Raw genomic sequence first — 15,216 nt, forward strand, 5'->3', positions numbered from 1 at the left:
TGCTGTTACAGTCACAGAGGATAAACCTGCTGAGCAGCAATGGACAGATTACTAAATCTGGTTTGTGGTCAGCTGATAAATCCAAGCGTGATTCTGTGGGTGGGTTCAGCATTGGGGCACTCATCTTCTTTTTGATCCAGCTGTTTTTTATTATTTTTCCAGCAGTTAAACACATAAACATACGCAGGTAAATGTACAGCGTTACTCCCACCGCTTCCCTCCCCATGAGACCAGATCTCACGTAAAAACAGAAAATCAAACACTGATATATACTCAGGGTATGCACAAAACTGTAGACATGTCAGACAGCGGGGCACTGGGCTATACACATCCAACACAACATAATCATCACAGGCTGACATAATCTCAACGTAACCAATGAATGGTTGCCATGAAGCATGAAATTTTCCAGCACACCCTCTGATGGTGAACCTAATCTTCTCTAATGTGGCTCATCACGTCTCTAATCCACTTCCAAATGTTGGGGGTCGAGGGTCCTTCCACCTGGTCAGAATAGGCCTTCTGGCCAGCAAAGAGGAGAACGCAGTCGTGTTCGAATCACACTTATTCAGAGATGGATCACAGGAATCACATCAAGCAGTGAAATCAGAGGGGTTGGTGGGTTGTTTGTCCTGTAATTTTGAAGTAAGTCTCAAAGATTGAACTCCATGTAACTTTGGACACAACCAAAACATGAGCAGTAGAGTGGATGGAGCTGGGGTCCACATCAGTCTTGATCCTTGAAAGTTTATCCTTAGACCAGTGGAGACGATGTGCGACCTTGTGCCTAAGAGACACTGATGAGGTGGAGATGATCTTCAAAACCTGTAGTCACATTTTCTCTGGTATTGTTTCTCCCAGTTCCCCCTCCCATCTATGTTTAAGGCCCTTTAAGTATCAGGTCCATGAGAGAAGTGGAAGGTGCTCAGGGTAACATCCAGGATTAGATGAGACAAAACATCTAATCTGCAAATATCTTTAAAAAAAACTGGAAACTTTTGAGACGACTCTGCAAAGTGGTTGTTTTGTCTTCCATATAAACTGAGATACCCGACTATCTAAGTTGATAAAGTTTAGGGAGTATGCACATTTTTATAGAGTTAATCCTTCCTCCTAGAGAAAGTGTTTCATCTATTCTGTCCTTGTTTTGTTTTAAATAGTGCAATCATGCAACCTATTTAATAAAAAAACCTCTTTGACCCTCATTCTTTGGATAACCTTGGTCCCATGTCTAAACATTCGTTTCTCTCCAGGGTTTTAGAAACGATTGTCACTGAACAGCTGGTTGCTTACTTTGAATAAATGAGCTTTTTCAAACACTCCAATCAGGTTTTACGGCAGTCCTAAGAGTGATGAATGAGGCTGGCTGCTACCTATGTTGGTAAATCATCTGTTGTAGTTTCATCATTAAACACTGGATAACTGTATTTTATTGATTTTGCCTTATGTATAGGGAGAAATGGGGTCATTTAAAATGTAAAAAAGGGTGTAATCATTAAAGAGTTCAAGTAAAGTCTTACAGTCACATCTTGTGTGCTATGAAATCCACCTGGTTGTGTACAGAGGCAGGATGGCCAAAAAAAGCTCATTTTCTAAATGCTGGTTGGTCTGTTTCTACATGAATGCTGTAGATAAGTGGCACATTTGGGAGCTGTTGTTTTGCCTAATGTGAGAAATAAATTATGAGCTAAAATGTTAAGCAGCCCTGGAGGATGTGAAGGTAACAGGGTGAGTTGCTGTTGTCTCCTCTGAGCACAGCCAGTCCTGCATGCTGTCACTGTTTCCTACACGTTAGATCAGCAACTCTGTCCTGGGCAACATTTTGCCAGCATCTGGTGAATTTAGCCGCCTGCTATTAATACTGAATGGAGTGCTAATTATAGCAGGAGTAATAGCACAAGTAGTATTGTCTCCTTCCTGCTATGTTGTCATTTTGTAAACACACGATTGTCAGTAAACTTGTATTGAATGAAACAGAGCTGAAGGGGGAAGGAAGTGAGGAGCAGGAGTGAGGCAGGTCGGTGGAGAGGGAAAAATCTGAAAGGCGTGGAGAGAAAGTGAAAGACACTCAGTCAAAGAGCGTTGTGAGGAAATAGGACAGTCCTGCGTCACACAGAGAGAGCGAGAGAGGAAGTGTGTGTCAGCCGGCCCTGCCTCTGTTCCTCCCTCCCTCTCCTCTCTCATCTCTCTCCCTCCTTGCGTCAGCAGCAGTTAAAATGTCGGCTGTGTAGCTAGTCCTCCGCTCTGCTCTCTCTCCCTCTTGGCCATCTGTCTCTTCTTACCACAGGAGGAAACCGCACTCTGTTGCTCTTCCTCGCCCGTTCTTTTTTACTTCGTCATCCTTTTCTTTTCTTTCTTCCTGTCTCTGCCCCGGTTGCTGGATCAAAGCTAGTTTTTCTCCAAAGCCATCGCTTCTCAGTGTTAGTTTGGACACGGAGGACAGAGGTAATGTTACACTTTTATATCCTCTGCTGTTTTGTAAGAATCATTGTGGTTTACATTTTGAAGCAGGGCTGAGTTTGATTGATGAAGTAACAGATTTGAGTAACACACACTGGCTGTGAACTGTGAAAAACCTCCCAGAGCTTCTATTCTGGGAATGCTGCTCTGTCCTAGATGTTGACTTCTGGGGTGTTTGTCTGTTGGAGAGCTGCTTTTTCTACCTTCACTTATACCTGCTCCAAAAAATGTCACGCACTTTGCCCGGCCTACATCTGTAATGACTGCTGTGGAGCAGAAGCTGCCATTAGAGCTGTAATGAACAAATATAAAATGCTGTATTAACACAGGTGTTCCAGTATACAGCGCGTGTGATTCATAATCACATGGGATACTGGTCAGTGGTAACTACTGTTACTAAAATGTTTTTAGCAGCAATTTCATCTGTTTTTGTGAACTGGGACAGAAATCGCAGTTAGAAGAAGTGAGAACTTTACACTTGAGACAAACCAGGAACATGTAGGCAGCTCCCTCTCTCAGCTGGGTGATCCAGGATCGGCTGATCCTGTTTGCTTCTCCAAAACTACAAGAGAATTCGATTAGCATATCGCTGTGGATGTGGAAGAGTGACGGTAATGATGAGACAGCTTAAAGAGCTGTGGATATTTATGCATGCGGTCTGTGCTAAAGGTGAAATCCAGCCAAAGCATGAAAGGAGTTTATTATAAACTATTATACAAATAATTTTTATATAAGAAATTCTACAATTCATTAAAGGCATATGCTGTGAGATTATGCAATATTGCATATCTCTTCCTTGTATCAAATTGCAGGGCACATGTAATGAGTGTAAAATAAAGTCCTGTCATAGTTACAGGCCTGATTGACAGAAAGGCCTCGACCTCCAGCAGCTGAGGTAAACGGCTCATTACTATGAACGACAGCAGTTTGGTTTGATAACTCCAGTCATCTACCATCAAAGTAATGAGTAGCTTTGAACACAGCCTGTGGATTTCTTGGGTAGAAACCGTTGTGTGTGTGACCCACTTAGACAACACTGCTCATCAATGCAGCACTGCACCAAGATCAGATTTACAAATCTTATAAATCTTCTGCTTTTTTTAGACATCGCAAACATGAAAAGTGCCCAACATGTTCTGCTCTTTGTGTAGAAAACCTACAGACTACGATGTTGTTATTCAGGGAGCTGAACTGCTCGTATGCAGCGTTTGGAAGAATATATCGCTGATACTAAGAGGTTTTCACTTACAGTTGAGCCTCATTTGGATTTAAAGGTCATTTCACGTTCAGGTAGAGTCATGTCTGTGTCCAGCAGAGTGTTGTTTGTGCTGTTGTGTAGAGCACAGTTGTGCCATGTTGTCCCCGGTGGAGGAAGATTCTTTGAAGTACTGCGGTCCCTCGCTATAACACGGTTCACCTTTCGCTTCCTCGCTGTTTCGCAGATTATTTTTGTGCAATTTCGCATGTTTTTTGTTTTGTTGTTTTTACAGCGCATTGTGTTCTGTGGCTGTAGACCTTTGTCAGTCAATCTCGTGCCGTGTGTCAGAAAGTACAGAAAGCGTTCAGCTTGTCAAATTTGCATAAATCTTTGATCGCTACAGTGCGACTCTGAAGTGCTGCACTGTTTGTTTTCTCCCCAACAAACACAACAATGTCGACGAAAAGTTCCACATCACAGAAGTTGCAGCATTTTTACAAACCAGTTCTGGTTCATCGGTTTCATTCAACGAGCCGCTTTCGCCCTTCTCATTCTCCGTCGCCGCCGTGCTTTTTCCGCCATGTGCGTATGAAAACAAAGGCACTGCGCATGCGCGTTTTACCCATATTCTATCGCAATATTTCATTTTCTTATCGTTTCCTAACATTATACCGGTATTACCGTGAACAGTATGATATGGCCCAGCCCTAGAAGTTACTGTATTTTTCAGATTATAATATAATACTGGACTTATTTTTCTACAAAGGTTTGAACTTTGTGTTTAAACAACAGACAAATGTGTGAAAATGTTCATGCCTGTCTGAGAAAAGTGTATAAAGTGTGTGGTGACGGGTTTTTAAAACATCTATAATAATTGTAAAAAATAAAGCTGACTTTGCAGATTTCACTTATCGCAGGTTATTTTTAGAGCGTAACGCGATAAACGAGGGACTGCTGTACAGTGTACAGTTTCCAGTCTGTCATGATTTGAGATGCTGTATCATGCGCTTTTGTTGATGCTAATTGGTCCACTATGTCTTATCAAAGTCAAAGACAGCGCAGCCATCTACCAGGAACATTTAGAGCATTTCCTGTTTTCTTCTGCTGACGAGCTGGTCAGAGTGCCACAACTACTACCAGTGATTGGCTGACCGCGAGACTGTGCTTGATTGGCCAGCCACCTTGCCTAACCTGAAGCCAATAGAGAACCTACTGATTCTTATCAAGAGGAATACAATAAACACTTGAACCGAAAATATAGAAAGGCTGAAGGCTGCCAGAAAAGCAACCTGGGCAACGTTCAGCTCAGCGTTTTCCCGTTCCTGGTGAACTCTAACAGGAGGAGAGCGTCGCTCTGTCCCCTTTTTGGGCCCATGTCAGCTAGTTAGCATTCAACCTATTCAATTCAGTTGTATTTATACAACACCAAATCACAACAACAGTCGCCTCAAGGCGCTTTATTTTGTAAGGTAGACCCTACAATAATAATACCTATAAATAAAACCTATGCAGGCTCAAGCTATGACAGACTGCACAGAAGCATGAAACCCGTCTCTGTAGGCTGTACATAAGTAAAGAGAAATGCTATGCATGCATACATATGCAGGCAGACAAAACCACCGTACCATAGAACAAACAGCAGTCTGATGTAGCAGAGATGCACCTCTGTAGCTGTTCAGGCTTTGGCACACAGTAATGTGGGAGTACTCAAGGACAGTGCTGGGTTAAACTCTCCTAGTGCAAACCCAGCTTTGCACTATGCTGCTTTTGAGTTATTTAATAAAATTTAGAATAATTGTTGACAGCGACAGTATAGTTTGTGAAATTATCAACACATTGCTAAATTTAAGTAAATATTTACCTGTGGACATGTGGATATCACCAGTCTACTATGATATTCATTTACAAAGTGATGGTTAAAGAATGTTTCACTCTTCATGGGTTCATCGGGTAACTAGCAGTCATTGAGGGTAACATTTCACTTCCACACATACTTTAGTTGCTATGATACACAATATCTCAGCTGTAAAAACTCTGCACTTCCAAAGCGTTCCCAAAAGCTCCCAGCTGGACATTTCCAGCTGGTAAAAAAGACTTAAATATATGCATGCATGTGTAACGTGATCAAAGCAGATGAGATCTGTAAATGAGCACGTACACTAAGTTTGTTTATTCAGCACTCGTACAGTATTCTATAGCACAGTCATAATGTGCCCACTGTACACAGAAGACGCACCAGTGCATTTATATGGATGCTGTGGGCCATTACTTATTGTTGATTCAACTCCTGACACATTGACCCTTCAGTGGAAGCGTGCTAAAAACAGTAAGACAAACAACTTTAATGAGACTGACTAAACATACCAAATGTTCGAATGCATATCTGAATGCACATCTCTCAGTGTCTCCTACCAGCACTGAATAATTCACTGATTGAGGGATGTTGTTTGCACGTGTAGGTTCCCCTGGCTGAGCAGTCATTGTACATCTTATTGATACGGAGAAGTAGAGAGAAAACTTCTCGTGTGTGTTTTAATTTGATGCAATCTTTTTCTGATGCTCGCTCAGTCTTTGATGAGGCAGTGGCTTCCTTGAAGCTTGTGTGCGGTAACCTCTCGAGGTTTCTTAGCGAGGCATGAGCTCATAATCTCCTCTTCATTCTCCTTTACAATCTATTGAACTTCTGTCAATTATAGACACACAGCAGTGTGTGTCTGTGTGTGTGCGTGCATGCGTGTGTGTGTGTGGATGTGTGCGTGTGTGTGTGTGCGCATGCATGTGTGTATGCGTGTGTGCGTGTGGGCACGCAAGTTCATTGGTTTTGATGGGTTTTCTACATTGACCATAAAGTCTTCCACCTTCTGCCTGTCTTGAAATCAGTGTGCAGTGTTTTAAAGAAGATGGAGGAACTGAAGTCCTTTCAGAGAGAGACAATTCCAGGTGTATTTAAAAACTTTTACTCTTTAATTTAATCTTAATCCCGCAGTTATAAGTCTCAGTTATTTACCATTGATGATGTAAAAACATAATCTCGTCATGTTTTTAGGACCTGAGATGAATCTCAATCAACTGATACTTGATACAAGCATCTGTTCATTTTTAAATAAACTCATATTAGTTTTTGTTGATGTCTTTAGACACAAACAAAGTGTTTTTTTATTCACATGGAAACAGAAATAAATAAAATACGTTTTGAGACCTGAATCGGGGCTCGATGTGAATTTTCGATGGCCGAGCTTTCAGAACTGTTGAGCCAGTTTTGAAATTCGGCTTGAATCAACGTGAATTGTGCTCAATATTAACTGGAACTGATACAAGGGATTTTTTTATTTTTTTTAAATATCGGGGTTTTTTTGGCATTTGCTTTAATTAGATAGTGACAATGATGACGAGGACAAGAGAGAGCAGGTCAGACTTGAACCCAGGACACTGCTCTGCGGCCGTTCAGCATGTGGTTGCTGCTTACCCGCTGAGCTACACTGGCACAAGTGACGTTGTGAAATTTTCTTTCACAATATGCTCTTGAGAGTATTGTGACTCATCAGTCTTGCACCTGTGAATTGCACATAACCTTTGCATTTCCTCTACTGTTGCCCTACATTGCTAAATAATGCAGTTTGGTCATGGAGGCGTCCATAGACAGATACTAAAGCAGCGTATATACATGTAATAATATTCTCTAAATAAATACAGTTCTTGTGGACACAAAGGACAGAGACCAAAAAGAGGGTCTGAGAAGACACGCACATAACTGTGAATGTTTTTGGAGACATTAGTGGTGATAATGAAACATACGTGTGAAACTTTTAACCTTCTGTTGCATCCTTTGAAATAACCTGACAGTGCACGCTGGGCAGTATCTGTTTTTTTTAGAAACTCGTGTATTGCAAAGTAAAATCATTTCCTGTACGTTACTTTATAAAATGTCCTGACTAATGTGTTGGTCATTGATTTTTTTAATAACTAATTCGATACTTCCCATAAAAAGGGGAAGATTGTGAATTTGAGATACAGATGACACGTTTCCTGCTCCTGAGTTCTTCTTTCTAAGATCAGCTGGAGACGATCTTGTAAATCCAGCAGAAAAAACAAGCAAGACTAGAAACGGCAGATCTGCTTGGTGGACCTGGGTAAACCTGCATCACCAGGGGCCATAAGAACCCTGGATAGACCCTGCTGGTCTCTGTCAGAAATGCTGATCATGTATGTCATCCTGGACACTAGTGACATTTGTAACCCTAACCCTCTTAAATACATACAGTGCTTGCATTTGCATTCTGCTAATAAATGCTGGAAATATGATCTACATGGACAGAAATAGAGTTGCACACACACACGATGTGCTTCTGCCTCCTGTGGGTGTGTGTTCGGGAGGAGAGCTTCACAGTAGCCATGGTGTTCACCTCTAATCTCTCATCTCTCCACCAGACTGGCCTTGTTATGCAACCATGAACCCACAGCAGCACCAGCCCTTACTGTGTACATATACAAACATGCACTCGTCCACTGCTGTGACCCTCGTTCTTTCATTCGTCCATGTAAATAGTTCTGTGACTGGTCGACTGACGTCGAGCACTGAAATATAAGCGTATATATTTCTGTCTATAAATACTGTTTAATGTGATGTAGCCTGTCTCTGCGTAGCATGGGCAGCTGAGCTCGAGCCATAGGCTGACATTGTCAGAGAGCGTGTGCATGTCTTTGTGTAAAAGCGGTAACATCAAAGTGGAGCGTACTGCCTTTCAACTGTCAGACTTCCTCTGCTCATTAATTTATTCATCACTCTGGAGCTCCTCTTCGGTGCCCTGCTCTCCGTCTCTGTCTCCCTTCATCATGTCTCCGCTCGTGCTTTTCCTCTGTTATTTGTCTCTCGTACTCCGTTCCCCGTTTCCTCTTCCTACATTTCTGACATTTGATTTCGTCCCAGTTAGCTGCAGCTCCAAAATGAATCGTACCTAAAATGTATTGTAGAATTGAATATTTCCATGAAAGACTGAGATCTGAATATATTCTGGTGACATATAAATGATTGGAGTTGCTCCACTGTATAACTGCAGGTGTTGACTGTGATGTGTGTTTTCTTTACAGACATTTAAGCCGGTGGTGGGGGAGCGCCTGTTGTCCTCAGTAACAGCAGTGGAGTTCTTATTGGACCGACAGCTGGACTTCCTGTCAGACCACTCGGCCTACCATCCGTACCAGGTATTCACAGCTAAGTCTGAATCGTACCCACTGGCTCTCAGGACTCGTGGATGGGCATTTTTCATATCTCTGTGTTGGTGTTTGCTGTTTTGATTATGCAGAGACTAAGAAGGTTGCAGTTACACCGGCAGCCATGCTTTTCTTTCTATTTCGAGATATTTGCTTTTACACACATGCTTTCATTAGAAGTCTCAAAGTAAGGTAAAAATTTTGTTTCAAAAAAATTTTTGTTTCATGTCACTTGTTCAGCATTCCTGCCTCTTGCTGTGATCACACTTATTCGTGATCTTAAACGTATTTATCAGACATATTTTAGGATCTTGTTGCATGAGTCATTGCACTTGGCAGTACTAACCTAAAAGCAGAATTTAGCATCTTCTTCATTGTAGTTTCTAGTACGTCATTGCACTTCGAGTTGTGCCATACATGGTGATGAAATCAACAGTGGTCATAGTAAAAGGAACAGCTTGATAAGCAGTGTAAGGAATTTCCCTGCTGATGCAATAATGTGTTACAGTTATTATTTGATTTATATTCACTCTCTAGACTTTCATGTCTCATCTCCACTTATGATAAACACATACATGTCCAGGCATGTGTGGGCATACACAGGACTTCTACACCCTTTAAAATAATGTGTGAGTGTGGGCGGGTGGCACCGGTAGGCAAGTTTGTGATGCTTGTTCATCTCCTGTCCTGAACTTTTATCCTGCAAGACATTTCTGTCAGTGAGAGGCTTGTTGGGAAGAGTGGTGGAGAGACAGGGTGGAGCTATCACACAGATTAACACAGACGTGACAAATTAGTAGTAAAAACATAAAGAGCTGGCAAACACTTCGACTTTTCAACTGTTCATCAGATAACTACAGTCAGTTAAATCATTCAGAGTGTGTGTGTGTGTGTGTGTGTGTGTGTGTGTGTGTGTGTTTCTCTCCAGTGAGTTTTTTTACCTTTGAGTTATGGAGGGTGGCTCAGCCTCGTGGGTGCATGTTAACCTCTGCTGCTGGTAAACTGGTATTGCAGGATGATGGACTGTGAGTGAAGCCTCCTGACCCTCAGCACTTGGTGTTTGTCATGTAGATGATCATGTTTGTTGGGTGGTTTGGAAATGGGAACGTGTGAAAAGCAGAGACAGACAGCAGGGAACTAATTTTTTTACTTCCAAAGTAGAGAAAGTAACACATGCTGTACATGTGAGAGGACACCACACTATGTTAACCTCTTTCATATAATTGATTTAGCTCCTGGGAATTAGTGAGCATATCACCTGAAGGTTAAACAGTATTAAGTCATATATGGTGTTTGATTCTCTATAGTTTCATGTTGTCCGTCAGGCTGTTTGTCTGCAGAAACACTTAACAGGAAGCTTTAAGTGGTCTCCTGTTACATTAACACACAAACCCACACTGCAGATAAAAGTGGTCAAGTAAGGTTGATCTGTATCTGATATCCATCTATTTTAGGCCAAAAGCTATTGTGTGTAGTTTATGTCTGACAAAAAATACACATAAAAAAGTCTTAATATAAAAGTCTGTAAAATTTTACTTTATGTTTAGTGGGTCACTGTGTTTGCAACACCCAGGCAGGAACCTTGGATGATGAAAACTATACAGTACACATCAGTAACACCTTGTTTTGTTTGACCAACAGTTTAAAATCCACTGTTTGTCATGTTTAACAAAGAAATGTGAACCGTGTCCTTCAGACATTATGATGGGTATTCAGTTGGGTATATAACTGAATACTGAAGGTGCATTCAAACTATTAAATGGGAAGAAAAATTGAGCAGGCACTGGACTGGATGAGCTGAGGACTGATCCACTGACCCACTGATTGGGTTGTAGTATGTGGAGGTGAAGAGCGTCAGATACGATCATGAATCTAAGGCTGGAAATCAAATGTGTAGCGCTGAATGTTGTCAGGGTGTATTCCTCATAGGCTGGGGTCAGAAGAAAAAGACATTCTGGAGTAAGTTGGATAAAGTGGCAGTGAGTAGAAATCGGTGACTGCAGCTCATTGGACACGCAGGCACAGGAAGTAAATAGACTTATCTCTTTACGTGCCTCTTTCATCCATTCATTCAAGCACTTGTTTAATGCCCAAGTGCTTTCTATGATTACACTGACAGAGTGTGACTGTTATCTGTGATAACAGTCACACTCCGATGGGCGCATTAGAGAGCAGGTTGGTCTTAATATCCTGCCTAAGAACATTGGGCATACAGACTTGACTTACCTTTCAGTTGGTAGATGGTCCTGCTCTGCCTCCTGAGCTACAGCCGCCCCTAAACAGAGGTTGATGGTGTTGGGTCGATAAGGAGAGGAACGCAGGAGGGCAAGATTGTAGTGGATTTTGCGAAAAAGCTGTGGTCAGTATAGAGTGACAGTTAAGAGCGGATGAATGTACACACAGGTGGGCTACATGATTAGTGGAAGCTGCAATTTGAAAGAGAGAGACTGTGAGGTGGCAGTAGCTGCCAGGGGAGAGTGTAGCTGGCTCGTGTCAGATGGTAGTTTGTAGGATGAGTTTGGAAATCAAGAAGAGGAAGTGAACTAAGACAAAGGGGTTGGATTAAATGGTGGAAACTAACGGAGAAAGAATGTTGGTCAGAATTCAGGGAAGATTTGAGACGGGCTATGAGTGGTAGGGAAGAGTCACCAGATGACTGATAAAGTACTGCTGAAGTGGTGAGGGAAACTGCCAGGAAGGTGTTTGATCTCATTACTAACTTTTTCCTCTGGAGTCTACAGAGCAAGAGCCGCTGTTTAGAATTAGTAAAGAAAAGTCAGGAAGATGTAGAAAGTAGACAGGAGTACTGGGAGACTAGAAGTATGGCTGGATACCAGGGAACGGGAGTAGGACCTGTATCAGCTGGCTAGGCAGAGAGATCAAGCTGTACAGGAGGTTGGCTGATTAGGGATACAGATGGAAACATAATGATGAGTGAAGAGTGAGAGGATGCATGAAGAAGTGTACTGTTACTGGTTTTAAAGACCAAAGGTGATGTGCAACACTGTAGTAACTACAGAGCCATTTGATGGTCAGTGGGCAGAACTACAGGTGTGCTGTTTGCTTTGAGAGTGTTTATGAAGAAGTATAGAGAAGGTGAGAAGGAACTGCACTTTGTCCCGTGGAGTTAGAGAGACTATATGATGGTGCCAGGAGAGTAAATGTGGTACTGCATGAGGCAGTCAGGAGAAGAGAAGTATGTGAGGATGGTGCAGGGCATCCACGGGGATAGCGACACAGTGGTAAAGTGTGCAGCTGGTGGATTGCACCTGGATCTGCTTTGAGCCCCTTCTTGTTTGCAGTGCTGATGGACAGATTGACAGATGAGGTGATGCAGGAGTGTCTGTGGACTATGACGTTTGCAGACGGCAGAGAAGAGAAATAAAAATCATTACCAGCAAGACAGAGTAGCAGGTGTTGATGAGGCTCTTACACAAAGACAGGAGGCTGGGTTGAAGATGCTCAGATGTTCATTGGGAGTGAGCAGCATGGACGGGATTAGAAACGAGTCCATCGCAGTGGCAGTTTGGGCATGTGCTAAGGAGGGACGGTGGAAATACTGGACAAAGGATGATGAATATGGAGCTACTGGGCAGGGGAAAGAGAAAACCAGAGTTTCATGGATGTAGTGAAGGCAGATATGCGAAGGGTCGATGTGACAGAGGAGGATACGGAGGACAGGGTGAGATGGAGGGAAATGATCTGCTGTGGCAACCCCTGAAGGCTGTAGCTGGAAAAAAAGAAGCAGCCTATAAAAATGAGGTGAAACTGAAACAGCCTTAATAAAACTGATGAACAATCATAGTACTTTGTTACTTTTGATATGTGTGTGCCCCCGAGTGCCTTTTCTTTAATGAGTTGAAATGAAAATGGCCATGTCGTTCCCTCTTACTTTACTCTGTGCTCCAACCACACTGGTCTCATTTCTGTTGTGGACAGAAGGCTCATTAAAGCAGGAGTGTTGATTTGAAATGAGCCTCCTGGCTTTCCTGTCTTAACCTGCTCAGAGCAATTAAGAGTAGCATGGAAACTCTCAGACCTCCCTGCTGCCTTCATGTGAATGATGATTTTCATCAAGAGCATTTCTTTAGTCTAAAAAAGAACTTCAGATTTGTTGATTTTGAGCAGATGTACACATTGTAACCAAATTTAATTTGCTAATGAAAAATGAGTCATTCATAATTAGGCTGGATACAGCAGCCATGCAACACTGCCAAACCTGAACATGACTATAAGCCAGCATGTGCAGTGTCTGTCCTCTGAGTTTACATGTTTGCACGTGAGCGCTCACTACTGACTCACACCTCCACATTAGCACACAAACACTGTCTGCATAGATACAGTAGACACCATAGCTTCAAAACAGTGAGTAACTGAGGCATGCACACTTGTGCTGTGCGTGCTTGGTGAGGCGGTTTGATGTTTATGTTCGTGTGTCAGTGCTGTGCAGCTGAACACAGTTTGTTGTATTAGGTTGGCTGGAACAGTGTGTTCCACTCAGTGCCTACCTAATGAGAAGACTGTTCTACACTCACTGTCTTGTGTAGTAGTTCATATTTAAGTCAAGTCAGAAAAAGCAACATGTGTTGTCGTTGTTTGCAGTCAGACAGAAGTTGAATCAGCTGCTGCCGTGTTCCCTGAGTTGTGATTTGATTTGTTTTATAGATTTATAGATTTCCACACACCGTACAACTTTTATGCATGAATTATGAAGCATGATTGTTAGAGTAAACAACACAACCACTGAATCTGCAAATACAGTATATCAAAATTAGACATGTAAATCCATCCATGCATCCATCCATGCATCCATGCTCTTCCACTTATCTTTATCAGGCTCGCGGGGGCTGGAGTTTGTCCCAGCTACCATAGGGCGAGAGATGATTGGTGATCTGTCGATCATCAATCTGGCACAGGGGAGAGAGACAGACGAGCATTCACATTCACACCAGTGGATGATTAGAATCACCAGGTGACCTCCCCTCACCCTCAGCTGGTGGCAGCAGATCATAGGGGGTCGTTTGATTGTTGGGCCTCTCTGTATTAGTGTAGAGGTCTTTACCTTTCATTATTAAACGCCTTGAGGCAACTTTCATTGTGATCTGGTGCTATATAAATAATATTGAAAGGAAGTCAAATGAATACACACTTTATGATAAACCACATGACTAGAATATACACACTGACACTACGCAGTCTGCCACATGAGTGGTGACTGAAACAAAGGAAGGAAGGAGTGTCAGGTTGGGGGGGGCAGTGCTGACTGCAGCGGAGCTGTAACACACACACACACACACACACACACACACACACACACAATGCAAATTCCTCTATTCTTAAATCACTCATGTTCACACAGAGCTCCCCGTTCTTTAGTAAAAACAGTCGTGTCTCTCTCACACTCTCTCTGTGCGCTGCAGCCTCAGAGTGTTTTATTTATTTATTTTTGGAGTTGGACAGGAAGAAGAGAGTGGGAGGGGGCGGGGACTACAATCTGTTTGGCATAAACGGCACAATGAAGTCAGTGTTTAGTGGGCCAACCCAGGCTGCTGCTCAGTTCTCTGTGTGTGTGTGTGTGTGTGTGTGTGTGTGTGTGTGTCCCTGTTACTAGAAAATTGTGGTCTGTGTGGAAGCTGAAGAGCAGCAGCCAGATAATGAAACTGTTAGTGCTGACTCACCAATCTGACCAAACGATACACACACACTAAGTGAATGTTTCATACATTGTTTCCAATCTGTCGCTCCACCTTTCTGCAGAGATGCTTTTTGTTACTCTCACTTACGGTTGTCAAGTACAGCACAGAGTAGAATTTCACTTTATGTGATCATTAAATGCTCCTAAAATGCTTCAACAGCACAAACACAGTGAACAGGAGCAAGCTTAGGAGACAGCTGTTAACCACAGTCCATAGTGTGAGCATGCTTATCAGTCCAGTATCAAAACAGCCGAGTCATATAAACCACAGAACAGATGCTGTCCTGCTGCCCCAAATTTATTACTAGAGCACCAAATGCAGATTAATCTGTTAATAATAGAGCCTACCAAATACACAGTTTCCTACTGTTAAGTTCACTTTGAAAAGTTGAGTCTTATGAATGGGATATGGGATTTTAGGAGTTCAGCAGGAACATCCAATGGAGATGTGGCTGGAAACCACAAAGTACAAAGTATTGGATTTCAGGAAGCTGTTGCCAGCCCGACTCTTTGATGGTGTCATGAGGGGACTTTCAGTATTGTTTACATTGCAGGATCACTTCTGTGTCTTACAAAATTAAGTTTTCTTTGTTTTCCTCCATTAAGTGTGGCTGTGGGGAGAGGAAGGCAGCAAGCAGCTGACACACCCATT

General features: G+C 42.5%; 1 protein-coding gene across 5 annotated transcripts in view; it reads left to right on the top strand.

The window, feature by feature from the left end:
• The window catches only part of jmjd1cb (jumonji domain containing 1Cb), a 108,330-nt gene that overhangs the window by 59,762 nt on the left and 33,352 nt on the right, over positions 1 to 15,216 (top strand). For 4 of the 5 annotated variants that reach the window (XM_013276821.3, XM_025909522.1, XM_005471226.4 and 1 more), the window contains exon 3: positions 8,747 to 8,860. In XM_013276821.3, coding sequence (XP_013132275.1) covers positions 8,747 to 8,860 — 114 coding nt within the window. Of the gene's footprint in view, positions 1 to 2,193; positions 2,446 to 8,746; positions 8,861 to 15,216 lie in introns of those variants that run through there. The other variant, XM_005471228.3, reaches the window with a different exon arrangement.

Source organism: Oreochromis niloticus, linkage group LG8 (genome assembly GCF_001858045.2).
Source record: "Oreochromis niloticus isolate F11D_XX linkage group LG8, O_niloticus_UMD_NMBU, whole genome shotgun sequence".
In the NCBI taxonomy this organism is placed as follows: domain Eukaryota; kingdom Metazoa; phylum Chordata; class Actinopteri; order Cichliformes; family Cichlidae; genus Oreochromis; species Oreochromis niloticus.